Source organism: Falco naumanni, chromosome 18 (assembly GCF_017639655.2).
Source record: "Falco naumanni isolate bFalNau1 chromosome 18, bFalNau1.pat, whole genome shotgun sequence".
NCBI lineage: Eukaryota > Metazoa > Chordata > Aves > Falconiformes > Falconidae > Falco > Falco naumanni.
Window position 1 is genome coordinate 4,573,749 of NC_054071.1, and position 25,699 is coordinate 4,599,447.

Below are 25,699 nucleotides of genomic sequence, written 5' to 3' on the forward strand. Positions count from 1 at the left end.
AGCTCGGTCACACGTACACGTGTACTGAGGGAGATTAGTGTAGGTGGCTCAGAGAGAAAGGTAAGCCCTGCTACCGGGTAAACCCCTGTAAAATCCAAGCTCCTGACAGCTTTAGAGATGAGAACTTAATCCTCGCGTTCAGACGCAAGAAAAGGAAAGTTCACTACAACGGTGAGTTTTATTTAAAAAAGTTCCAAGCAGACTGGGATGTGAAAGACACGGGGAGATGTGCTGGGCTAGTCCATGCGAGCTTTCAGGGTCCTGGTGGTGATCTTGTCTTTTTCACTAGAGGGGGTAAAGAGAGAAGACTGTTGGTAAAGCCGCATTTAATACCTCTATAGAGATTGTCCCTTCATTAGGAAGGTGCTAATTAGGTGGTTTGCTGGTGCAGGCAGGATAGTTTGAACTTGAAGGCAGCCGTGCCAACGGAGTAAATCCCACCCTCCTGCCGCTTTGCCCCCGGGGAGCCCCAGCAGGTCCAGTAAGCAGCAGTGCCTGGGACGCTGTAGGGAAACGGCACCATGAGGAAAATAAGCTGCTTCCAAACTGGCTCGGATTGCAGAGTCAGGATGTTAATGTTGCATCCAGCTGCGGCAAAGAGCATCCTCTCGGCCAGCGCTACCCGTGTGTGAGGAGTCACGCTCCTGAATAGATGGGAATGCAGCCAGGGAATCCCTGTGCAGCAAGAGTCTAACTCAAGGATTCATTTCCCATGGCTCCTGCAGTTCTAGCAACAGCCACAAACTGCAACGCAGAGCAGCCAGGAGAAATAACACACTGAGAATGGACAAAACATTGCTAAAGATACTGCTGGAGGGGAGCAGGATTAGGGATAGCCTGGAAACCAATCCCTTAACTGACTTAACGCGCAGCTTGTTAAATTCTACCTCTGTTCTGCAGGAGAAGAGAGCAGCACTTACATTATGTGTACTACCACGCCCATTCCAGAGATGGCATCTCTGTCCACTGCATTCAGCATGGCCTGCGAGATCGTTTCGAAGAGATGATCGGGTTCCTGAGGAACAGAAGCCATTTTAGTTGGTGTAAAAACTGAATCTTGAGTCATCAGATGTCATTCAAACCTCAAAGTATCATCCAAAACACTGCAAGTTACAAGCTACAGCCTCTTTGTTCTCCTGAGCTCCTTTGGGAAGTACCAGAGGACAAGAGCTTTTTATCCAACCCGCGGGACCTGAGAGACGTTCACAGCAGGAGGCTGGATCCAAGACTCAGCCTGGCCACCCCACTCACCATGTCGGGCTCCCAGAGGGACTCGCACATGCCGTACATCTGCTCGGAGCAGGTGCCACTGACCACAAAGTCATCGGTTATCATGGGGCAGCCGATCAGGTCTAGGGAGCAGATGAAAGGTTCGTGTGTTACGGGGTCCAGCCCGGCAATGACTGGCTCTGTGTAGTAAGGTCCAAACCTGTGAAGAACAACACGGTATAGAGCAGCCCAGCCCCACCTCGCTGCAGTTCCACATCCCATCTGAACATCCATGCCAGGGAAACATCCCACAGATGCTTCTGGTGGGGGGACCTTTCAGGCCGACCTAAAAGCACCCTGCAATGGGTTTAGCATGGCAAACTGAAACAAACTTGTATTGCTACGGGGTTATTTTAACAACACTCAGCATTCTTTTGCGAGGAAGTTGAAGGTATCGTTGTTGCTAGGCTAAAGTCTCCTTTTGCCACGCCACAAGCAGTCGTTACAGGAGCCCTCCTCAGCCTCCCATCTCTCTAGAATCAGATCAGCTCCAACCACAGCCTTCACCGACACGTAAACCGCGACTCCGTTGTTCGACAGTTACCGTCTCTCATAGAGCAGATTGGAAACCATGCTCATGAAAGTCTGAGGTTTGATCTGCCTGCCTTCCTTCAGCGCGTAGAGATTCAGCCGGAACTTCAGTCTCTGGGCACTGCAAGAGATGAGAATCAGCGTTAAAGCAGAAGCAGGTTCCTTTTCCTTCACCCAGTGTGTTCTACTGCACGCTGACCAGCTCCTGACCCACACCTGAGGCAGGTAGGTATTCCAGATATACTTTTATATCCAGACTCCTTTTATACCTAAAGTCTTAGAGGTGACATGATCTTAAATCACATGCAGTTTTATTTTTAAAAAAATCCCCACTGAAGGGAGACCAAGAAAAGGAGTGCTGGCACCCAGCTATTATACCCCCCCTACAAATACAAACATTTATGCTCAGTATAAGCTGCCACTTAAATCTTTATTGTAAATATGCCTGGAACAGGTTCGGTACAGGCACGCAGGCCAGGAGGGGGTCTCACTTACACCGTCTGCACATCCGTGGCCAGTCCCGCCAGTCCAATATACAACCTTTCTCCCATAGGGAAAATCTTCTGGAAGTCTGTGGTCACCATCTGCGCTTGGATGCCAAACCGCCGGTCCGCAGCGATGGCCACGCAGTTCTTCCCCTTCATGGCCATGACGGCCCCGCCGTTATAGGACATAATAGACTGGAACAGAGAAGGGCAGCAGGTACGGCCGGGCCGCGGCTGGTGGGGGGGGGGAGCTGCCCCCGGGGGACCCCCCCTCCACCTGGCCTGGCCCTGCGCCCCCACCCCGGGGGCGGCGGGGGGAGCCATCACCGCTCTCCCTCATGGTTTTGACTTTAATTGTTTCTGTTCCTGGGGGGGACCCCTACACCCACACCCACACACACACACACAGCGGGCTGCTGGGGGCCGCCGCTTCCCGGCCTGAGGGAAGGCCCACGGGGCTGCAGCACCGCGGGAAAGGCCTCCAGCCCACCCGCCTCCCCCGCACGGCCCCAGCACCCACGGGCCTCATCCTGCCGGGCCCAGCTCCGCCGCCCCCGGCCCCGGCCCGGCGCTCACCATGGCGCCGGCTGCACAGACCCCGCCAGGCCCCGCTCCGCTGCTCCGACCGCACCGCGCCGCACCGCCGCCGCTCCCGCCTCCCGCCGCTTCCCATTGGCTGCCGCCCCGGCCCCCCGGCCAACCGCCGCTCGCTATTGGTGGCTGGTCCCGTCACTGGGCGGAGCTGGTTGGCTGCTGCGGCGGCGGGGAGGGAGGGGGAGAAAAATGAAGAGTCATAGTGAGCGGGGCATGCCGGGACGGCGGCGGGCTGCGCGGGCGGGGCGCGGGGCGGCTGCGCAGCTGGGGGGGGGGGGGGGCTGGAGGAGCTGGAGTCACTGGGGTGCACAGCTGGGTGTGCGCGCGAGGGTCATGGCGCAGCTGGAGGGACACACAGGCGATGGCACAGCTGGATGTGCCCGTGGGACGTGAGACAGCTGGAGGGATTATTGCACAGCTGGATGTGCCCAAGGGATGTGGCACAGCTGGGGAGACAGGTAGATTATTGCACAGCTGGATGTGCCCATGGGATGTGGCACAGCTGGAAGGACAGGTAGATTATTGCACAGCTGGGTGTGCCCAAGGGATGTGACACAGCTGGGGGGACAGGTAGACTATTGCACAGCTGGGTGTGCCCATGGGATGTGGCACAGCTGGAGGGACATGCAGATTATTGCACAGCTGGATGTGCCCATGGGATGTGGCACAGCTGGAGGGACAGGTAGATTATTGCACAGCTGGGTGTGCCCATGGGATGTGGCACAGCTGGAGGGACACACAGATTATTGCACAGCTGGATGTGCCCATGGGATGTGGCACAGCTGGAGGGACACGCAGATTATTGCACATCTGGATGTGCCCATGGGACGTGGCACAGCTGGAGGGACACGCAGATTATTGCACAGCTGGATGTACCCTGGGGATGTGGCACAGCTGTAGGGACACGCAGGCGGTGGCACAGCTGGATGTGCCTGTGGGGGACATAGCAGAGCTGGAGGGACACACAGGCTATGGTACCAGTGGCACCAAATCGCTCGCTAGATAAAAAATACCCTCACAGGCACTTGCCAGGTCCCTGCCCCTCTGCAGGATGTGCCACGACTCGTGGCTTTATCGTGGCTTTATCGTGCCAGCACTTCCCAAGGAGATTTTTTTTCCCCTCTGGGGTGACCTGTTGCCCCTGGCCCCACAAGTCCCTGCCCTGGGTCCCAGAGTGGTGGGCAGTGGGTGGGCAAGACCCCAACACCCACCCAGGCTCTGCGCCGCAGCGTGATGTGCGATGGGTTTCCTGGGATTTCTAGTTAAATTCAGCCAGATTTGGTCAACTTTTCCCAGGGCCCAACAGAAGGTGCCAGGGCTGTGGAGCACTGAGCTGGTGGGAGATACCGTCAGGCAGGTCCCAGCCCGGCCAGCCTGTGGTGATCCCAGCTGTGCCACGGGCATGCGGAAACAGGCATGTGGGGATATGTGGGTGCCACAGGCTCAGGGACCCCCCAGTGCCACTGAGTGATGGGTTGGCCGTGCCTGCCTGCCACCTCTGCGTGTCCCTACAGCTGTGCCACGTCCCCACGGGTACATCCAGCTGTGCAATAATCTGCGTGTCCCTCCAGCTGTGCCACGTCCCATGGGCACATCCAGCTGTGCAATAATCTGCGTGTCCCTCCAGCTGTGCCACGTCCCCACGGGTACATCCAGCTGTGCAATAATCTAGCTGTCCCTCCAGCTGTGCCACGTCCCATGGGCACATCCAAATGTGCCATAGCCTGTGTGTCCCTCCAGCTGTGCCACGTCCCCACGGGCACATCCAGCTGTGCAATAATCTGTGTGTCCCTCCAGCTGTGCCACGTCCCATGGGCACATCCAGCTGTGCAATAATCTGTGTGTCCCCCCAGCTGTGCCACGTCCCATGGGCACATCCAGCTGTGCAATAATCTGCGTGTCCCTCCAGCTGTGCCACATCCCCATGGGCACATCCAGCTGTGCAATAATCTGCGTGTCCCTCCAGCTGTGCCACGTCCCATGGGCACATCCAGCTGTGCCATAGCCTGCATGTCCTTCTAGCTGGGCACAAAAAGGGATTTGTGCTCCGTGGAGTATCGGATTTCCTTCCCCAGCCCCTCTCTTGCCAGCTCTCCCCTGGCCTGGAGGAGACGGGATTAAACGTTTCGTTTGGGGGAGTGATGTTGTGCCAAAGGGAAAGAGATCCATGTGTTTGGAAACGCTCTCAAACGCAGAACGGATCAGCCGCCTGGTTTCAATGAAAACCCCTGGCTCACGCGGGGGCTGTTGATCTCCCCGGGACCGAGCCTCTCCTGTGGCCACCATCGTTTTGGAGTGTTTTCCATCAGGATTGAGGCAGGGGCCACATTCTGCCTGGTGGGAGCACCCCATGCTGGGAGAGAAGGAGCAGCAGAGCCCGCCAGGAATATCTCCACAGGCATTTTTTGGCAGCGCCTGGATGCCCCGCAGCTCTGGCCGTCTTGGGTGGCAGTGGGGAAGGAGAGGCACGTTCCCGCTGGGCACCATGGCTCTTTGCGCTTGATCCCAGCAATCCCACTCCCTGGCCTGGAGAGCCCCGACATTCCCCAGCCCCAGCGCCACCGGGCTCAGCCGCTGGAGCATTTTGTGGCTCTGGGCTTTTGAAACAACCGGGATCCTCCTGGCAGGGCTTTACGCCCTGCGTTAAACCAGTAACTTTGTTATTGCTGGTATGAAAATAACATCAGGGCAAGCGGGAAACAGAAATAGATTTTACAAGACTTTGTAAGAGAGGGGAACTTCGGCAATGCAGATTTTGGACCCCCTGCAGCTTATTTTTAACGCAAAATACGGACTCTAGATGGAAACAGGCTGTCACACCCGTGCTCCGTTTATAATGTCCCAACACATCGTGTTGATTCTGGGAGAAACTGTGGAGCAGAGGGGGCCACAGGCTGAGCAAAAGCGGGTTTGCTCACACCAGGGGCTGGTTTCCCCCTCACCCAGCACCTTGGAGAAAGCTGTGAACCCACGGGGGCCACATCCTGCCCATTCGCACCTTCTCCCTGTCCAACTCTGCCTAGTCCTGAGGGCAAGGACCACCCCAAGGTAGCAGGGAAAGCCCCACCGAGGTCCTGAGCAGCTCTTTCCACAGTGAAATCCCACCCCACGGCGTCGGGGACCGGTCACCTCCGCCTGTCGCCCCTTCGTCGTGTCCATCCTCGCCCGATGCCACGGACTGGCCCTGGGAAAGGGGGGGGGGGGGGAAAAAAAAGGAAACAGATAAAGATGGCACCGTCCCTGGGTGGGCTCGAACCACCAACCTTTCGGTTAACAGCCGAACGCGCTAACCGATTGCGCCACAGAGACCGCGCTAGGAAACCCTGCCCCGGCCGCCGCACTCAGCCGGAACATCCCCGGGAGCCCCGCGGGGCTGCGCTTATCGGCACCCCGGGACGCCGGGGACCGGGGTACAGGGACACCAGGACACCGGGCAGGGAATTAATGACACGGGGCGTTGGGAGTGAGCGGCCACCGACTCGCGTGGGGGTCCCGGCTGCCCCCTGAGCTCCCGCAAGGTGCCCCCTCCCCCCGGGTCGGATCCCCCGCGGGGGACAGGGGCACCGTGAGCCCGCCCGCTCCGTTCCCTTCCCTTCCGCTTTCCCCCCACTTATTTCTTTCCCGCTTTTTCCTTTTTTTTCCTTCTCTTCCCTTTTTCCAGTCTTTTTTCCCTCCCTACTTTCCTTTTTTCTTCCCTTCCTTTTTAATTTCCTTCCCTCCTGTTATATTCTTATTCTTTCCTTCCCTCCTATTCCTTTTTTCCTTTTCTTCCCTCCTATTCCTGTTTTTTTTTCATTTTCTTACATCTTATTTCTTTTTTTTCTTTTCTTTCATCCTATTCATTCTTTTCCTTTCCTTCCCTCCTAGACCTTTTTTCCCTTTTCTTCCCTCCTTTTCCATTTCCCCCTTTCTTTAAGTCCCCCTCTTATTTTTTTCCTTCCTTCCCTCCTATTCCTTTTTTTCCCTTTTCTTCCCTCCTTTTCCATTTCCCCCTTTCTTTCTCTAAGTCCCCCTCTTATATTTTTATCCTTTCCTTTTTTTCCCCTTCCCTTTGCTTCCCTTCCCACCGGCAGGTCCCGGGGAAGGTCCCGCGGGGCCCGGGATGCCCCGCATCGCCTCCAGGGTGGGAATTTCCCCCATTTGGAGCCAAAAATTGCCCCAAGGCTGGTAGGGGGGGGGTCCCGGGGCACCCCCCGAACAGTGCCGCGGTGATGGGGACGCGGTAGAGGGGAGCGGAGCGGGGCTGGCACCGGGCTGGGATTTTGGGCTCATTCCAGAGGATTTTAGGGCGCTTCCCCTCCCCCCCACCCCGAGCATAACGAGGGGGTCGCGGTGAGGGGGGGGCGGCAGCAGCGGGGCTCTCCGCAAGCACCGGGGCACCGCCGCAGTGATGTCCCCCCGGGGGGGGGGGCTGTGTCCCGTCGGGGCGGGGCGGCGGGGAGTTGGGGGGGGGGGGGGGAGCCCCAATCTCGGCCCCTCACTCCCCTCCTCCGCAACACCCCAAAGGAATGAGGTCACGTGAGGCGGGGCGGGGCCTGGCGGCGGCTGGAGGAGGGAAAAAAATAAAATAAAAAGGAGGAAAAAAAAAATTAAAAAAAAAAAAAAGGAGGAGGAAGGAGGGGAAAAAAAAAAAAGAGGGAAAGAAAAAAAAAAAAAAACAACTCGAGCGAGAGAAAAAAAAAAAAGGCCCCGGCCGCAGCGCCCGCCGCCGCGCCGCGCCGAGCCGAGCCGTGCCCACCGGCGGGAGCGGGGGGGCGGCCGCGCCGCCGCCGCCGCCGCCGCCACCAGGTAGGGACGCGGTCCCGGGCCCCCCCCTCCCGCCGGGCCCCGCCGCCGGCCCCCCCGCGCCCTTTTCTCCCCGCGTTCAAGATGGCCGATGGCCGCCGCCTCCCCCCGCTTTGTGCCCGGGGCCGTGACACCCCCCCGGTGTGGGGCTACGGAGCCCTGACAGCCCCGGCGCCCCCCCCAGCGCGGGCCCGGCGTGGCGTGGAGCGGGGGTAGTGCGGGGGGGGGGGGGGCGCGGCGGGAGCCCCCCCGGGGCGGGCGGGGGGCCGGGCTGTCAGGCGGCCCCGGGTACAAAGGGCTGCGGGGCTGCCCCACCCCCGGCCCCAAACCCCGCGTGTACCCCCCCCCCCAAAAAAAAAAACCAACGGGGGGGGGGCGCTGCAGCCGGGCCCCCCCCCCCCGGGCACAGCGCGGGGTCACGCGTGTCCGTGCCCGCACGCCGGTGCCAGGCGGGTGTCACGCACGGACACGTCGCACCGCCGGGACGGGGCGGGGGTGTGAGTGTGAGTGTGTGTGCGCGTGCCCTTGTGCGTACACGGGTGTGCGGACACGCGTGTCCGTGCCCTCCCCGTGGTGCTGCCCCCCCACCCCCCTCCTCCACCCCCTTCCCCGCCACCGTTCGGCTCCTCGGCGGCGGCCGGTGCCCGGGTCCCGTCGGGGCGGCGGGCGCTGTCGGGGGGCGGCGGGTTCACGCTCCGGTGCCTTTTTGTCGTGTTGCCGGGGCGTGGGGGACCGTGGCCGCCGTGCGGTCGAGTGCCGGTTGGCGGGGGGGAGACGTCCCGGTTTAGTTCCCGGTTTCCGGGCTCGCCGCCGCCGGGGGCTCCTACGGGGAGGGGGCGGCCGGTTGGGTCTAAGTTACCGGTGACTTTGAAACGTCCTTCCCCGCCCGTGCGTGGTCCGGGGGGGATTTTGGGGATGGGGGGGGGGGGGGCACACCATGCCGGGCCACCGCCCAGGGAGACAAAAGACCCCGAAAGCCGGGGCCGGGGGCGCGGGGAGCCCGGCGGCGGGACCCCTCCGGGTACCGGGCATCGCTGGTGGGACGGGGCGGCCCCGGGGGCTGCGGCTGGGCGGGGGCTGCGGCCGGCTCCGGTGCCCGGGGCGGGGGTCGGGGCTTTGTTCGCCCCCACGACAGGAAATCGCGGTTGTTATCACCCGGTTTATTAGAACCGGTTTGCGCCGGTGGCTCGGGCTCCCCCCTCCCGCGGAGACCCGGGCCGCCATTGGCGGCGGCGAGCACCAAAAGCAGCAAAATCCACCCAAAACGCGGCCCCGGTGTGGGCGGCCCGGTGCCCGGTGGAGCTGCCCGGTCCCCTGGCGGGGATCGGTGCGGGAGCCCGGGGCTGGGGGCTGCACCCCTCACCCCCCCTCCCTGGTGTTCTCCTGGCCGGGGGGAGCCTGGCAGTGGCCCCCCATCACCTGGGGGGTGCAGAGGGGTGGGGGCACCTGCCGGGGGGCAGCGGGGCGCAGGCGCACTGGGGTGCCCAGCTGGGGGATGCCCAGGGGTGAGAGTTCAGCCGGGGGGGCTGGGGCTTCCCGAACACCCTGGTGCCCCTGGCCCCCTCTGCCAGGAGACCCTGGGGCTCACCTTGGCTCCTGTGCCTCCATCCTCGAGGTCCCCATCTCCATGGTGTCCCCATCCCTGCAGCATCTGCATCCCGGTCCCCGTGGTGTCCCCATCCCTGCACACCTCCATCCTGGTCCCCGTGGTGTCCCCATCTCTGCACACATCCATCCCGGTCCCCGTGGTGTCCCCATCCTGGTCCCCGTGGTGTCCCCATCCCTGCACACCTCCATGCTGGTCCCTGTTGTGTCCCCATCCTGGTCCCCGTGGTGTCCCCATCTCTGCACACTTCCATCCCGGTCCCTGTTGTGTCCCCATCCTGGTCCCCGTGGTGTCCCCATCTCTGCACACCTCCATCCTGGTCCCTGTTGTGTCCCCATCCCTGCACACCTCCATCCCGGTCCCTGTTGTGTCCCCATCCTGGTCCCTGTGGTGTCCCCATCTCTGCACACCTCCATCCTGGTCCCTGTTGTGTCCCCATCCCTGCACACCTCCATCCCGGTCCCCGTGGTGTCCCCATCCTGGTCCCCGTGGTGTCCCCATCTCTGCACACCTCCATGCTGGTCCCTGTTGTGTCCCCATCCTGGTCCCCGTGGTGTCCCCATCTCTGCACACCTCCATGCTGGTCCCTGCTGTGTCCCCATCCTGGTCCCCGTGGTGTCCCCATCCCTGCACACCTCCATCCTGGTCCCTGTTGTGTCCCCATCCCTGCACACCTCCATCCCGGTCCCTGTTGTGTCCCCATCCTGGTCCCCGTGGTGTCCCCATCCCTGCACACCTCCATCCCGGTCCCCGTGGTGTCCCCATCCTGGTCCCCATGGTGTCCCCATCTCTGCACACCTTCATCCCGGTCCCTGTTGTGTCCCCATCCTGGTCCCCATGGTGTCCCCATCCCTGCACACCTCCATCCCGGTCCCCGTGGTGTCCCCATCCTGGTCCCCGTAGTGTCCCCATCTCTGCACACCTGCCTCTGGGGACTCCACGGTGGCCAAATGACCCGGGAGACCCAGGCTGGATCCCAGGAGAAGCACCGCAGGGATCGAGCGGGGTCGTGGGGCAGCTTCCCCAGGGCAGGTGCCTGGCCTGGGCCGGGTGTTGTACAGAGCCCCCCGCACGCACCCCCCCACGCGCACACACACACACAGACGTGCGCCCCGGTTGCTCCCCGGTGCGGGGTTCACCCCACGTGGTGCCCGCGGTGCCTTGGCTGGGTGTCTCGGTGTCCGGCTGTTGGCCGTTGAGTGTCCGCCAAGGGCCTGGTGGTGACACCGCCGTGACCGCCTGTACCGCAGCTGTACGGGTGTTCCTGTGTGCCTGTGGGGAACCTGCGCCGGTGCGTGTAGCGTGTGCCTGTGTAGCATGTACCCCCGTGTGTGTGTCCCTGGGGGGGTGTGCGTGCGGTTGTTGCTGGGGGCACACCCCGCCGCCGTGCCCGCACTCATTGATACAAACCCCGGGTTTCATCTCCCCCCTCGCCTCGGGTGGCTGTAATAATATTCTGGCTCCTCTCCAAGTATCGAGGTTGCCATGGCAACAATAAAACTGCAGCGATTTCGGGCTCCGGCTCCAATCGTTTCCCATTGTAAACGTGCAAGTGCCCGAGCGGGCAGGCAGCAATTCCGCCGTGCCCCCCCGTGCACCGCCCCCCCCCCCCCCCGTGCACACCCACGTGCGTGGGTGCTGTGGATGCTCCCACGGGTGGGTGGCCAACACCAGACCCGGGAGTTTCTATAGAAACCGCCAGGCGGTGGCTGAAAATGCCTTTTTCCCTCAAACAAAACAAAAATCCACTTTGTGTGTGTGTGCGTTTGGGCATGTGTGTGCATTTGGGCACGTGTGTGCGCAGGCAGCCCCCCCCCAGGAGCTGCAGGCGAGGTGGGGGGCAGGGGTGCTGTATGCCCCGCTCAGATGTTGCTCAGCGTGGTGGGACCCCCGGGAAGATGTAGACATGAGGCAGGAGGAGCTGGCGGTGCCCGGGGTGGGGGGTGGGTGCTGCTTGTGCACCCCTGGGGCTCTGTCCCAGTGCTCCCAGAGCCACGTGTGGCATCTCGGGGGGAGCACCGGGCACCCCCACCCTGCCCTGGATTTGTCTGTTAAAGGGTGAAGTGGGTCCCGCGGGTCCCATCCTTGCATGGAGCAGCCGTTCAGGGGGTCCCGGGTGTTTCCCTGCAGGGAGGATCCCCCGCGGCGCTGCTCCAAAATGCACAGGACCACCAGGATAAAGATCACCGAGCTCAACCCCCACCTGATGTGCGCCTTGTGCGGCGGCTACTTCATAGACGCCACCACCATCGTGGAGTGTCTGCACTCCTGTGAGTGTCCTGGGTCCCTGGCTGGGGCCATGCTGCACCCATGGGTGCCCTGAGTGGCCGTGCTGCACCCATGGGTGCCCTGAGCCACAGGAAGGGTGGCCATGCTGCACCCATGGGTGCCCGATGCCATGGGAAGGGTGGTCGTGCTGCACCCATGGGTGCCCTGAGTGGCCGTGCCTCACCCATGGGTGCCCTGAGCCACAGGAAGGGTGGCCGTGCTGCACCCATGGGTGCCCCATGCCATGGGAAGGGTGGTCGTGCTGTACCCATGGGTGCCCTGAGCCACAGGAAGGGTGGCAATGCTGCACCCATGGGTGCCCCATCCCATGGGAAGGGTGGTCATGCTGTACCCATGGGTGCCCTGAGTGGCCGTGCCTTACCCATGGGTGCCCTGAGTGCCTGTGCTGCACCCATGGGTGCCCCATGCCATGGGAAGGGTGGCCATGCTGCACCCATGGGTGCCCTGAGTGGCCGTGCCTTACCCATGGGTGCCCTGAGTGCCTGTGCTGCACCCATGGGTGCCCCATGCCATGGGAAGGGTGGTCATGCTGCACCCATGGGTGCCCTGAGTGCCCGTGCTGCACCCATGGGTGCCCCATGCCATGGGAAGGGTGGTCATGCTACACCCATGGGTGCCCTGGGTGGCCGTGCTGCACCCATGGGTGCCCCATGCCATGGGAAGGGTGGTCATGCTGCACCCATGGGTGCCCTGAGTGGCCGTGCTGCACCCATGGGTGCCCTGAGTGCCCGTGCTGCACCAGGACCCTCCTGCAGTGCCCAAACCCGTCCTGCCTGAGGTGTGGCTGGCGCATGGAGCGCAGGGTCCTGGATGGGGCTGGATGGGGCCCTGGCCCCGAACTGGTGCAGGGGTGTGGGGCGCTTTGCTGGGTGGCAGAGGGGCTCTGCCCCCCCCCATCCGTCCGTCCGCTCACGCCGCGTCTCTCCCCTCAGTCTGCAAAACCTGCATCGTCCGCTACCTGGAGACGAACAAGTACTGCCCCATGTGTGATGTCCAAGTGCACAAAACCAGACCCCTCCTCAGCATCAGGTGAGCCGAGGGGGGTCCCCACACGCCCCCGGCCCCGGCGCGTCCCCGAGCCCCGGCCCCTGTGGGTGCAGCCCTGCAGAGACCAGCTGCATCTCTCGCAGCGTGAAACCTCTGCGCCTGACCCCGCATCCCGCAGCAGTGGGGACTGGGATGCTCTCCGGGTGGAATGGGAGTGGGGACGGTGGGAGATGCCACCATGGAAGGGACCGGGCTTGGGGACAGGCTGGGGCAGGTGCCAGCCAGAGCAAGGGCTGCCCTGTGCCCATCCCTCAGCATCCCGCACCACAGGGATCCCTCCGTCCATCCCCACGATCCCTCCATCCATCCCAGTGGTCCCTCCGTCCATCCCCGCGGTCCCTCCGTCCATCCCCACGATCCCTCCGTCCATCCCCGCGGTCCCTCCGTCCATCCCCATGGTCCCTCCGTCCATCCCCGCGGTCCCTCCGTGCGCAGTTTAACCTGGGACCCCCTGTGCTTTCCAGCTCCCTGCTCTGTCCCCGTGGGGACGGTGCCGTGTCCCTCGGGGGACGCTGAAGGGGCGCCCGATGGCTTCTCTGGGGAAAGCCAGACACGTCCCATCACTTGTGGAATTGGCTCTGCAGGTGGTTGGCATAGAAACCATGAAAGGCTGTGATACATCACTCGCCTTTTCTTTTTTTTTTTTAAATCCTTTTTTTTTTTTAGCCTCTTCCATGTAAATCTGTTTCTGTAGTAACACTTTTTCTGCCCCTTTTTTTTTTTCTTTTTTTTTTTTTTTTCTGGTTCACTATGAAATATTTACACTCTGGCTCCCACGGCTCCCTCGCCGAAACATCCCTGCCTGTGTGCAGAGATGGATACGCAGCCGCCGAGCGTGGCTGCCGCGGTGGCACCGGTGCTTTCGCATCCCGGCGGGTCGCGGCGGGGGGAAATGTGGGGTGCGTGGGCAGCGGTGCTGCGGCGGGTGGCGGGGGGGGTCCTGAGCCAGATGGGGTGCCATCGAAAACTGCACCGATGAGGGGCTGGCTTTCCCCTTGGCTTCCCAAACCGGTGCCGTGGTGCCGTGGCAGCACCAAAACACCCACACGCTGGGCATGGTGCTGAGGGTGCTGCCCATGTGTGGACCCCCAGCCCCCCCGCCCAGCACCACCGTCCTGGGCTGAATGGGGTGGTTGAGTCATGCAAGAGCAGGGACCGGCTGGTAATTAAGCTGTCAATCAAACGGCTGAGGTTGTTTTTTCATTAGCTTGCTGTAAATTATAAAGTAAATTTGCCGGGTATGTATTATAAATAAAATCACAGCGGGGCCCCGTGAACCGGAGTGACATCACCGAGGAATTAGGGATAAAAGACATAGCTGGGCTAAAAATAATATAGGGTACGGTCATTTGTTTTTTCTTTAGAATAAAGGCCTTATTATTAAAACGGAAATAATTGCAGATATAATTTACTTTTCACCAGTCCCACTGCTCTTGCTTTGTTTTTGAGATTATTATTTTTTTAATTCATTTGAGCTGCAGCTTTTAAATTGGCGGGGTTCGGAGCCCAAGCCTTCCCGCAAAATCCCATTCCCCGCTCCGTGCTGAGGATGGGATTTGAGTTTCCCCCAGTTCCTCCAGTGTTTAAGAAGATCCCACCTGGAGATACCCACATTTTAGGGAATCCACTTGGCTTTCCTGTAGGACAGCCCGAGAGCGGCTGCTCCCTGCTCTCCTTACAACAGAGGGAACCGGCAGCCGAATCCAAAAATAAAATCAGACGCAAATGAAAACTTGCAGAAACATTTGCCAATCTTAGATTTTATTTTAATTTTTTTTTTTAGATTCTTGATGAGTTTTTTGTAATTGTTTTGACTACTGAAACGGATCCTGGCCCCAGAATCCTGCTGTCATAATTCCTAGCAATTACAAGGATTTTTGAAATGGTTTTCTTGTTTTTTCCAGAGTTAACCCTTTGCGGTGAGACGGGGAGCCGGGGCTTTGTACTGGGAGCTTACTGGGAGGGAGATGGGGTGGGGGGAGCAGCCTGCGGGCTGGCGGGGGGCACGGGGGGCAGGGCAGCTTTCAGCAGCCCAGGGGAGGAAGCTGCTCCTGAATCCAGCTGATTTCTCTCTTTTTTCCTATTTCTTTCTTTCCCCCAGGTCGGACAAAACCCTACAGGACATAGTGTACAAACTGGTCCCGGGGCTTTTCAAAGGTACAGCCCTGGGCGGTGATAACTGGGTGGGTTTGGGGGTGTCTGTATCTCTCCCCCCCCCCCCCCCCGGTGAAACTGGTCCCCCAGCTTCCCCGCTGCCCACGCAGACCCCTGCCCGTGTCACGGGGACAGCAGGAGAGCGCGTGGTCCCAGCGGACACGGGGATGGGTCCATCCGGATAGCGCCCACCCCGGGGGGTGCTGCTGGGGGGAACCCCGAAAAGCAGAGCTGGGACCAGGAGCCGCGGATTTGCTTTCCGAGCACCTGCCCCTCCTTGGCGGGGGGCAAAGTGTGGGGGGTCCGCAGGTGTGGCGAGCCCGAGGACAGTCGAGCCGCCGTAAGGGCGTTCTCCCAGCAGCGGATTTGCAGCCGCTTCGAGGGTTTTACTGGTACGACTGGGCTGCTCTTGCCAAAGCCACTGCCCTCACCGGGGCCGTCCGCACCGTGAGCGGTGCTCAGCGATCCGGGGTTCCTGGGGCTCCCCTCCTCGCACCCATCTCCCCCTTGGTGCCGTTTTTCCTCCCCCCTCACCTCCCTCCTCCCACAGATGAGATGAAGAGGCGGCGTGATTTCTACGCAGCCTACCCCATGGCAGAGGGTGAGTGTCCGCCTCGGGGGGACCCCCCCCCCCCCCTCCCCCTGGCTGTGCCCCCTCCCCGTGATGGCTCAGCCTTTCCCTCCTTCTGCTCCTGCAGTTCCCAACGGATCCAACGAAGATCGCGGGGAAGTGTCCGAGCAGGACAAGGGCAACCTGACAGACGACGAGATTGTCAGCCTGTCCATAGAGTTTTATGAAGGGTCGAGGTACAATTTTCCGGCTGCTCCCCAGCCCCTGCCTCTGGGGGTTGTCAATAAACTCCCCCCACCCTCTCTCCCCGCTCCGGAGATGGAGCCGGGGGCGCCTGGCACGGCCCCCGCTCAGGGATCGGTGTATCCAGGGATGCTTGGATGGATGGAGGAGCACCCAAAGCTCAGCCCCCCGGTCCCCCATCCTGCATCCTCTGAGGGCGCGATGCCCCGGCATCGCTGCTGCCTGGGCAGCTCCTTCCCGGGCAGCAGAGCCCAAGGGCCGCCCCATCCCGGTGCCTCTGAGGTGCTGCTGGGTTGGAAACGCAGGAATTTGGGCACGTGTGTGGTCAGGGGGGGCGAAAGCAGAGCTCGGCTGGGGGTCGTTGGGTGTTTCCCCCCCTTGTCGCCCCTCCCGGGATACCCCCCTTAGTGAGTGATTTTTTCCTCTCCGCCTTTTGATTCCTCTGTCAGCTTCGTCCTGTGTTTGCTTTCCTCCCCACAGAGAGGAGAAGAAAGGGACGGTGGAGAACGGGGACCTGGAGAAGGAGAAGGTGAGTGTGGTGGGACCGCGGCACGGAGAGCTGCGCCGCCAGCTGCCTCCCCGGCTTTTGGGGTGGGGGTGTGGGGGGCACCCCAGACCACCTGGGAACTGCCCATTAATTGCACGGCGGACTCTCAGCAACGCCTCTCCCCCCGGCCCCCTCCCGCTGCGCCCCCAGAAGAACGGGGTACGGTTCCTGCGCTGCCCCGCCGCGATGACCGTCATGCACCTGGCCAAGTTCCTCCGCAACAAGATGGATGTTCCCAGCAAGTACAAGGTGAGCGTGTGCCCCCTGCGCTCCGCTGGGCTCGGGGCGGGGGGCGGGGGGGCGCGGGGGGCGATGCCATGTCTCCATCCCATGTTGCATCCATCCCCCGCTGCAAACGCGCCGCGTTCCCTTGTTCCCGAATATCGCGGCTCTGCTGCGCAGCCTGGGCTTTGCATCCCCAGCGGGCGGGTGCTGGGGCAGGATCCGGCCCTTAGGGCTTGTTGCTGGAAACGGAATTTGCTCCAGCTTCTGGCAAGGGCAGCCCCGGGACCCCCGGCAGCCCCCGGTTTGGGGATGGCAAAGCCTCAACGCCCCAGGAGCGACTCCGGGGGGGGCTGGCGGTGCCTCTGCCCCTGTGCTGGGGGGCTGACGCTGTCCCCTGCGCCAGGTGGAGGTCCTCTACGAAGACGAGCCCCTGAAGGAGTATTACACCCTGATGGACATCGCCTACATCTACCCCTGGAGGAGGGTAAGCCCAGCTGCCGACCCGTCGGCACCGGTGCCGGGGTCTGGCCGGGGGGAAAAGCCTGGAAAAGCAGTTCTTTGGGGAAAGGTTAGAGGCACTGGAAGCTTCACAACGGCAAAGCTTAAAAATGGAAAAGTTAGAGAGGGAAAAGCTTCAAAACTGAAGAACTCGAAAATTGGGAAACTTAAAAAGGGAAAAACTTTAAAATTGGAAAACTTAAAAATGGAAAAACTTAAAAATGGAAGAACTGACATTTGGAAAACAAAAATGGAAAAACTTAATAATTGGAAAACTTAAAAATGGAAAAACTTAAATTTGGAAAACTTAAAAATGGAAAAACTTAAATTTTGAAAACTTAAAAATGGAGAAACTTAAAAATTGGAAAACAAAAATGGAAAAACTTAAATTTTGAAAACTTAAAAATGGAAAAACTTAAAAATTGAAAAACAAAAATGGAAAAACTTAGATTTTGAAAACTTAAAAATGGAAAAACTTAAAAATTGAAAAACAAAAATGGAAAAACTTACATTTTGAAAACTTAAAAATGGAAAAACTTAAAAATTGAAAAACAAAAATGGAAAAACTTAAATTTTGAAAACTTAAAAATGGAAAAACTTAAAAATTGAAAAACAAAAATGGAAAAACTTTAATTTTGAAAACTTAAAAATGGAAAAAATTAAATATTGGAAAACTTAAAAATGGAAAAACTTTAAAATTGGGGAAAAACTTAAAAATTGGAAAACTTAAAAATGGAAAGACTTAAAAATTGGAAAACAGAAATGGCAAAACTTAAAATTGAAAAACTTAAAAATGGAACAATTCAAGATTTGAAAATATTAATTGAAAAGCTTAACAACTGGGAGACCTTAGAAAGGGGGGCACCTCAAATAAACCCCGGGTGCCCCCTCCATGCAGAGGTGTTTGCTCCAGCTGGGATTTTAGGAGGTGGGGGGCTTTTCCCCCCCTTCCTGCAGGGCAGGCGGGAGGGCTGGTGGCCAGCACTGGGTGCTGCGGTGCCGTCGTGGCACGGGGTGCCATGGGGTGCCATGGGGTGCCATGGGGTGCCATGGGGTGCCGGTGCCATGGGTCTGCTGCCTCTCCCGCTCGCAGAACGGGCCCCTGCCGCTGAAATACCGCGTCCAACCCGCCTGCAAGCGGCTGAAGCTGTCCCAGCCGGCCCCCTCCGAGGGCACCAACACCAGCGGCGCATCCGAGTGCGAGTCGGTCAGCGACAAAGCCCACAGCCCCGCCACGCTGCCCGCCACCTCGTCCTCCCTGCCCAGCCCTGGCACCCCCTCCCACGGCTCGCCCAGCTCCACCGGCGGCAGCGGCACCGCCGGCACCGGCACCGCACTCAACGGCACCTCGAACTGCCCCCCGCTGCCCCCCGCCAGCCGGTGCCGCAAAACGACTGTCAACGGCAGCGCCGCCTCCGCCTTGACCTAAGCACCGACCACGCAGGGACTCCTGGCTGGGTTTTATATATCTATATATATTATATATATACATATATAAATATATATGTGTACATAGGGAGAAAAAAAAAAATATACATACTTATTTTCTATTGATTGACCAGATTAATTTAAAATGCAAATAAGACACATAAATGTGGTTGAATATTTTTAAATGATTTTTTTTTTTTTTTTTTTTTTTTTTTTTTTTTTTTAAATTTTAACTTATGTAAGCTGCATGCCGGAGCCGGGAGCCACGCAGGCACTGCTGCCTTCCTTGCTTATTTTCCCTTTTAACGCTTTTCACTCTCCTCCCCATCCCTCTCCCCTCGCACCCACCGGGAGCGAGACGGGGCGGTGAGCGGGGACTCCCGGCTGCACAGGTAAGGGCCAAGCACAGGTAAGGGCCAAGCACAGAAGCCAAAAACTCCTGCCTCCCCAGCCCCGCCGTGCCCTGCATTATTTTTTTTTTTTTTTTTTACTTTTTTCCGTTTATTTCAGTTTTTTTGGCCACCAGGCTAAATAACATGGTGCCTGTGGCTGGCTGGGACCACCGGTCCATTTGTTGGCATCGAGCATCGCTTGCTGGCGTTACCCCCCCCCCTCAGTTTTGCTTTGCCGTGCACATTTCTGGTTCTGTATCCCCGAGTGGTCTCTGGACAGGCAAAGCCTCACACAGACGCTTCCCTTTATGCACAGTAAGTAGGTTCCTTTTTTTTTTTTTTTTAATATTTTTTCCAGCTTAAAAAAAAAAAAAAAAATTATGCTTGCAGCTTGGTGGCGAAGGGCTGGCCGGAGCAGTGGTAGGAGCACAAGCCCCGCGGAATATTGGTGTCTCCCCTCCCCGGGGCAGCACTGGGTGCCAACTCCGGGAAATTTTGTCTGGGGGCATCTAAACCATTGGGGGCTGCACTGGGTGAGTCAATGTGGGACCCAGGGGCTTCAAATGCCCCGGCAGGGGGCACGGGACACCCCGCCCCCCCCCATCACTGGCTCCCCGCTCAAACGCACGGCTTCAACACCGCGTTTCAGAGCGTTTCTTTTTCTGTTCTCCGCCCTGTCCTTCCCATCCTCTCCTCCTGCCCCCACACTGGGTTTTTAAAAAAAGAAAATAAAAAAAAAAAGACTACAGTGCCTTTAGCCAGGAGGCTTCGGTGAGGGGGCGAGTGTGGGAAGGTGCTGCCGTGTTCTGGGTGGGAGCGGAGCGACACCGGCATCACCGCCTGCTCCGGGGAAAGGGACCAACTTTCTACACTGTCAAAAAAAAAAAAAATTAAAAAAAAAAGCACATGAGCCCCAGGGAGCGCAGAACCCAGGGGTTTCTCTCCTGCCCTTGCTGGGGAGGGGGATGAATGAAAAAAAAAAAAAAAAGCAAGTGCCTGCAGCGCCTGGCCGGCACCCCACGGCCAGGCTGCGGCCGCCCGGCACGGCACGGGGCGAACCAAAGGAAGGCGGCACGGGAATCGTATGACCAGCCCGACTCCAAAGGTCAGGAAACGTGGGATGTTGTTATTGTAATTTTTTTTTTTTTTAATTTTTAATTCTTTGGTTTGAAGTACTGCATCCCCATCACGGATGTGACAGCGGCACCTTTGCTACAGCACAGCCCTGGCCGATGGGGTCCGGGGGGGGTCCCCTCTTCTTTGCGCCCCATCCCCGGGCTGCGGCTGGACGAGGGGCTCAGAGCATGTCAGGGGGCTCCATTTGTCTCGACTTTGACACCCCTTTTCTCCTTGTAAATAGGCCAGAATTATCTGAGGGAGGCAGCTGAAGTGCCTCGGTCTGGGGGTTGTGGGGGGCTCTTCGGGGGGGGGGCGTTTTGTTTTCTGTTTTTCCCTCTATGGTACAAACCAAATTGCTCTGTATGTTTGCATCCTGTATGACGTTTTAATGTCTTGTAATATATCCCAATATTCATATATTGTTCTCGGTTAAACATTTGTATAACTATACAGCTTTGTAAATGTAATAAATGCTGCAGACTGTCCTTCCCTTCGTCCGCTTGTCCAGGCGCCGCTGCCCGGGTCCCTCCGTCCCGCGCTCCGATGGGCACCCCCAGCTCCGGCAGCACAAACCGCTCCTGAAATTCCCCTTTTCCAACCAAATATTTTCTTCCCCAGCCATCCCTGAGCTTTGTTATCTTTGGCAGGGCCCCAGCGGGGCAGAAGGCAAAACTGCTGCCCCCGTGGGGGGGTGAGGTTGGTTTTCTGCAGCTGGTGGCAACCCTCAGTGCTCGGTAATTAACGTTAATTGGGTGGGAGCTGAGCATCTCATCCCCGCTGCGGTACCCAAGGCTGAGCATCCCTGTGGTCCCGAGCTGTGGTACCCAAGGCTGAGCATCCCTGCGGTCCCGAGCTGTGGTACCCAAGGCTGAGCATCCCTGCGGTCCCGAGCTGCCGGTGGGCTCCATCGTTGTGGGGTGCAGCCGTGTCAGGGCTGGGGGGGGGGGGGGCTGTGCCCCCTGCACAGCCTCCTCCTTGTGGGTGCCATCACAGTAAGGGGGGGAGCGGGTGCGCTTGCACCCACAGAGCCAGACTGTGCCCCCCTCCTCCGGGGTGAAGCGCAGGGGGGAGACCCCCGGGGCTGCTTTCTTGTGGGCGCCGTCACAGAAGGGCTGCAAAGCAAACGGGGAGGTAAAGCGGGGAGTGGGGGGGTGGGATTTGGGGGTGCCCGGCTGGCCCGGGGGCCGCGCAGCTGCTCCCCACCGGGTATCAAACGGGGGGACCACGACCCCCCCCCATCCCCACGGCTGCACACCCGTGATGCAGCGCATCCCCCGGGAATTGCGGGAGCTGCCGGGGGGGGGGGGGAGGGGGGCAGCAGCAGCTCCTGCCCACCCAGCCCCCCCGGGCCCGGGCCTGCCCGTGTCCCCCCGCCCCCCGGAGCCCCCCCAGCCCCACCTGGCTCTTGCTGTGCCCGCAGGCGCACCAGGCGTATCTCTTCCCCGCCTTCAGCTCCACCGGGAACGGCTGCGCGGCGGCGCCCACCGGCCGCGGGGGGGCCGAGCAGGGGCGCACGGGGGGGGCGGGGAACAGGGCCGGGGTGCCCATCCCCCCCCGGCGCCCCCCGGCGCCCCCCGCCGCTCTCACCAGTGACACAAGCGCGACCGGCCTCAACAGCATCGCGGCCTCGGTCACCTCCCCCCGACGGTCACCCCTACCCCCCCCGGGCTCCTCCCCCCCGGTCACCTCCCCTCCGGCTCCTCCCACCCCGGCTCCTCCCACCCCCGGTCACCTCCCACCCCCGGCTCCTCCCACCCCCTCGGCCCCTCCCCCCGCCCCGTCGGAAGAGCCGGGCCCGGCCCGGCGGAGCTCCCCCGCCCGCTGCACAAAGCTTCCCCCTGGCACCGGGACCCCCCCGGGACCCCCCGGGCGCTCTGGGCCGCCTCCCATCCCCCTCCCCCCGCGGGGTTTGGGGGTTCGCCCACCCCCCCCAGAGTTGCAGGCGGGGGGGGGGGGTCCCTCTGCTTTGCCAAATGCTCTGCCGCTTCCCTGGAAATTAATTTTTTAAGGATCAAAGGGTTGGGGACACACACCCCCCGCCCCCCCTTTCTTTTTATAAACGTTTATCTACGGGGGAGACTTCGCTTTCCTGCGCGCGGAGCTGGTGAAGCTCTGCAGAGGGCGGCACGTGCCGGGGGGGCGCCACCATCCCACCCGGGGTCACGGTCCCCAGCCCCGCTGCGTCCTGCGGGGGGGGGGGGATGCCCACGGCCTCCACCTGCCATCCCTCCACCCCGCCACCCCGCCATCCCCCACTCTGCCATCCCCCATCCCTCATCCCGCCACCCCACCACCCCGCCAGCCCCCACCCCACCACCCTGCCATCCCACCACCCCCCATTCCTCCATCCCCCATCCCCCACCCCGGGGCACTGGGAGCCAGGGCCCATCCAGGCGCCGCCTGTCACCCTTTCAGAGGTGTTAACCCAATGTCCAAGCCAAAACCATTTTATTTTCCTTCCTAAATCGCCCCCCACCCACCCACCCCGGCACCAAGGGCCCTTCTCCCCACTGCCATCCCCAGGGTGGGGGCAGACCCCCCCCTCCAGCCAGCGACCCCCAAACCTGGACCCCCCCAGTTCAGTGCCAAGGAGGTGGCACATTCTCCGTTTAACACCGCTCACTTGGCAGCCCAGCTGGGGGTCTACCAGATCACTGGATCGTTTGGGATCCACTGCCCTGGAGGTTTGCCAGATCACTGGATTGCTTGGGATCTCCTGCCCTGGGGATCTGCCAGATCACCGGATTGCTTGGGATCCACTGCCCACCGGTAACCTCACCGCTCCATGGATCACGGAGCTCTGCCGAGCATCGCGCCCGTCCCACAACACCAAGGAAGCCAGAGACAGAAGGGGATCTTTTGAACCTACTTTTTTTATTTTTTGGAAAACATTCTTTTAATCAAAAGGACGAGGACCGACCGGGACAATTTCTCAGTCGTACAAAGAGGTGGATGGTACAAAGACGTTCCCGCGTTAAGGGGGAACAGGAGCAGTTTCCCAAGGGATCCTGCTGCCCTTGGCACCTGAATTGGAGTTTGTCCCTAGGAAATTACAAGGAGGAGCATCAGGAGCATCTTCCCCTCGAGCCCCCCCCGCAGCGAGCACGGAGCAGATGTACAAACAGGTAAGAAAGTCTGTACATTCCAGGCTACAAACCTGCCCACGCAGTTTTCAAATAAAACCCTTTTCTTAGGGAAAAAAAAAAAAAAAACCAAACACCAAACCACACACGCCCCATACATATATCTGCTTATATGTTTATGTTCTTGTATTTGCAACTCGCCACTTCTCTCCCTGCTCTCTTGTTTCCAGGGGTCCCTCTGGCCCGCTCGAGACCGGCTGCACCGTGAGGAGCCCTTGTCACTCCCAGGATGCGCTGAAATCCCCGTGAAATCCAGGCTGGACACGGGCAGGGGCCGTGCTGAGCAGGGATGGAGCTCTGCATCTTCCCAGCTTTCCCAAGCAGCAGAACCAGCTACCGAGACGCAGGAACGCACCCGGCCGTGCCTACGCGGGGACCCGTCTGCAGCCCATCATTTAGTTCGGTGCCCCCCCAGAACCTGGGTCACCCCCCCAGATCCTGGGCCACCCCCCCTCCTGCTCACTCCAGCTTTTAGGTCTGCAAACCCTGGTTAAACCGTCCGCAGAGGCTCCCTGCTGCCCAGGCAGGTGCTAAAACGTCGCATTTACTGCTTAAAATAAAAATATAAACCAGGCCCTGGGAGGGGGGGGGTGTCTGTGCTTCACCCCTCAGTTGCAATGTCACACGGAATTTGGAGCGTGGTCACAGATCAGCGCTGCCGGGCAGGATCCTGAGGACTTTTCAGAGTTAAAATGATCCTTGTGAACTAAACATGAGTTTTTCCGTTTTCGTCCTTTGAAAACATTGGTAGCACGAGCCAATTTCTTCAAATTCTGATAGATTTTTGAAAGATCAACTGAAAAAAAGCCCATGTAGAGCTTCCCTCCTGCCACCAGGCCAGCGTTGCTCCAGCTGGAGCAGCGGGTTTGCGGCAGGGAGCTGGGGGGGGGGCATTCAGGCAGAGCAGCCCCCCCATGCACACCAAGGGGACAAGGGATAAACGGAGCCAGGTGGATTGGGCTGAGCCTGAACCAAACCCTCCCTCCCAGCACGACCTCACCAAAGGTCTCCGCAGCCAAAAAAAAATCCCTGCAGCACCGCTGCTCCCACCCATCGCCCCCGTTTGTGCTCCGCAGCTCCCACCACCACCACGCCCCGGTGCTGGTGTCCAGAGCCGGGCAGCAATGGGCTGTGAGGGGATTTTCCATGCGAGGATTCTCACGCAAAACCCACGGAGCTGAAGGAAAGGCTCCACCTGCCCTCCCTGCCCCAGCCAGCAGCAATTGCACCGAAAGCCACAGTGACCGGCACCGCCAGAAGGACCAGAAGGGCTGTTGCAGCATCCCGTGGTCCCAAGGAGCTTCTCGGCACGATTGAAGCCACATGGGACACCCAGGAGCTCCTGCTTCCCACTGCGGGGTACCACAGAGCTGGGGTCCCTTTTCTGGTTGTGTGGGGGGGGGAAGAACAAAGTGCAGGGGACTGGGCGCCCAAGCAAATGAGTCCTCTCTGCGCCTCTGCTTCCCCATCCGGAAAATGGGAGAAGCAAGGACACCTCTGGATTGCAGTTTCAGACCTGCTGCTGCAAAGTTGCTATTAGAATTATTGCTACTTCACCCTTTCCTGCAAAGGTGACATCCACAGCCTTTATGACAACTCCATTTCTTAGACTAAATGCACGAAGGAGAGGCACCAGGGACCCATTCAGCTCCCCGCCTCAAGGCTGTTTTGATCACAGGCACTTGATTATTTTTACTTATGTGGGTTTAAGAAACCGCACAGCACAGCATAGACCAAGGGCAACGGTAAATAACAGAGCAGCACGAGCTGCCAGCTCTGACGGACTGGCTGGGCTGGAAAAGAGCCCTTGGAAAACCGCTTTGGGCACAGGGCTGCCTGCTCAGCCCCTGCCCAGCTGGGACCTGGCCGGTGCCTTTACCAGCAAACACAAACCAGAGCAAAGCCCTTGTCACCACCTGGAGAAGGGCGTGCAAACAAGCCCGGCTTTACCGTGCAAGGGTTTTGGAGCGACCGGCACTGCTGCTCGTGCGCAGGCAGCACCCGGTGCAAGCCGTGGTGATGCTGTCCCTCAGCGAGGTCTTGGGGACAGGTGGGACACTTCAGACCAAGGGAAGCCCCCAGGCCGGTGTCCCTTTCCCCGGTTCTCCTCTGCAGCAGGAAAGTGTCCGCGTCCTAGAGCCGATCTGCCGGTCACGCCAAACAACAGCCGCCTGTTCTGAGCTCCCCGGGGATCTGCTCCACCACCGCAGCGGGCTGGATCCCCGCTTGCTTCAGACATCTCAGTCACCTCTCACCCTGCCAACTAGCCTGAACATTTTACCCCCAAGAGAATGACACCATCTGCTTGGTATTTCTTCTCTGGAGTCTTCTACTGAGCACGTGAGAAGATCTCGTCTATGTCTGTATTGTCTTTGGTACAGAGCCAAGGGGCTCAAGCCATCTGCATCCCTGCAGCCTGCGGGGACGGGGACGGAGCCTGAACCAGCCCCGTCCCACTGGGGTTCGTGGCTAGAGCACACGTGCCAGTGTGGAACCAGAGAGAAAACCAGGGCCCTGCACAGCCCAGTAAGCACCAGTGCCGGGGGAGCCCCTGTCCATTCAACAGCTGCACCCAGGGGACACCGGTGACCAGTTGGGAGAGACCTGGAAGGCAGCACGTCAGGTCTGAGGGCTGCGGAAGAGGAGGGCTCTGCGCAGGATTGCTCGGACGGCACGTTTCGTGCACCTGCTACAGATGTTTCTCCCGTTATCCTGGTCCGAGAAGACGCCACGACCTGCTCATCAGGCACAAAACCACTGAACGCGGCTCAGC

General features: G+C 59.8%; 3 protein-coding genes and 1 non-coding gene across 5 annotated transcripts; 1 reads left to right on the forward strand and 3 right to left on the reverse strand.

Moving 5' to 3' along the window:
* Positions 1-159: 159 nt before the first annotated feature.
* Positions 160-2,986, reverse strand: PSMB3 (proteasome 20S subunit beta 3). Its single transcript, XM_040617802.1, has 6 exons — positions 2,862-2,986; positions 2,296-2,480; positions 1,814-1,921; positions 1,252-1,429; positions 921-1,015; positions 160-285 (listed from the first exon to the last, which is right to left on the reverse strand). Exons 1-6 carry the CDS (start codon positions 2,862-2,864, stop codon positions 237-239), a joined length of 618 nt encoding a protein of 205 aa, XP_040473736.1. The 5' UTR covers positions 2,865-2,986; the 3' UTR covers positions 160-236.
* A 3,128-nt stretch (positions 2,987-6,114) lies between these two features.
* Positions 6,115-6,188, reverse strand: TRNAN-GUU. The gene has a single exon. It is a non-coding gene; the product is annotated as a tRNA-Asn (tRNA).
* A 1,432-nt stretch (positions 6,189-7,620) lies between these two features.
* PCGF2 (polycomb group ring finger 2) lies at positions 7,621-19,004 on the forward strand. Of its 2 annotated transcripts, none has more exons than XM_040617689.1 (10): positions 7,621-7,667; positions 11,401-11,540; positions 12,492-12,588; positions 14,708-14,763; positions 15,311-15,361; positions 15,459-15,567; positions 16,055-16,103; positions 16,272-16,370; positions 16,750-16,830; positions 17,938-19,004. In XM_040617689.1, exons 2-10 carry the CDS (start codon positions 11,429-11,431, stop codon positions 18,271-18,273), a joined length of 990 nt encoding a protein of 329 aa, XP_040473623.1. In that variant the 5' UTR covers positions 7,621-7,667; positions 11,401-11,428; the 3' UTR covers positions 18,274-19,004. The 2 variants fall into 2 exon arrangements, with proteins under 2 accessions (XP_040473623.1, XP_040473624.1); XM_040617690.1 differs by having other exon boundaries at positions 16,275-16,370.
* A 6-nt stretch (positions 19,005-19,010) lies between these two features.
* On the reverse strand, positions 19,011-21,442 carry CISD3 (CDGSH iron sulfur domain 3). The gene is made up of 2 exons (XM_040617688.1): positions 21,182-21,442; positions 19,011-20,895 (listed from the first exon to the last, which is right to left on the reverse strand). Exons 1-2 carry the CDS (start codon positions 21,401-21,403, stop codon positions 20,032-20,034), a joined length of 1,086 nt encoding a protein of 361 aa, XP_040473622.1. The 5' UTR covers positions 21,404-21,442; the 3' UTR covers positions 19,011-20,031.
* Positions 21,443-25,699: the final 4,257 nt, after the last annotated feature.

Excerpts from the sequence above, each read along its gene's own strand:
- PSMB3 (XM_040617802.1), bottom strand. Across the intron at positions 1,922-2,295 it reads GCCACGGATGTGCAGACGGT|TGCCCAGAGACTGAAGTTCC; the intron begins GTAAGTGAGACC and ends CATCTCTTGCAG. Across the intron at positions 286-920 it reads GGCGTGGTAGTACACATAAT|TGAAAAAGACAAGATCACCA; the intron begins GTAAGTGCTGCT and ends TACCCCCTCTAG.
- CISD3 (XM_040617688.1), bottom strand. The coding sequence starts at position 21,403 with ATGCTGTTGAGGCCGGTCGCGCTTGTGTCACTGGTGAGAGCGGCGGGG. Across the intron at positions 20,896-21,181 it reads GCGGGCACAGCAAGAGCCAG|CCCTTCTGTGACGGCGCCCA; the intron begins GTGGGGCTGGGG and ends TTTGCTTTGCAG.
- PCGF2 (XM_040617689.1), top strand. The coding sequence starts at position 11,429 with ATGCACAGGACCACCAGGATAAAGATCACCGAGCTCAACCCCCACCTG. Across the intron at positions 12,589-14,707 it reads AGACCCCTCCTCAGCATCAG|GTCGGACAAAACCCTACAGG; the intron begins GTGAGCCGAGGG and ends TCTTTCCCCCAG. Across the intron at positions 16,831-17,937 it reads ACATCTACCCCTGGAGGAGG|AACGGGCCCCTGCCGCTGAA; the intron begins GTAAGCCCAGCT and ends TCCCGCTCGCAG.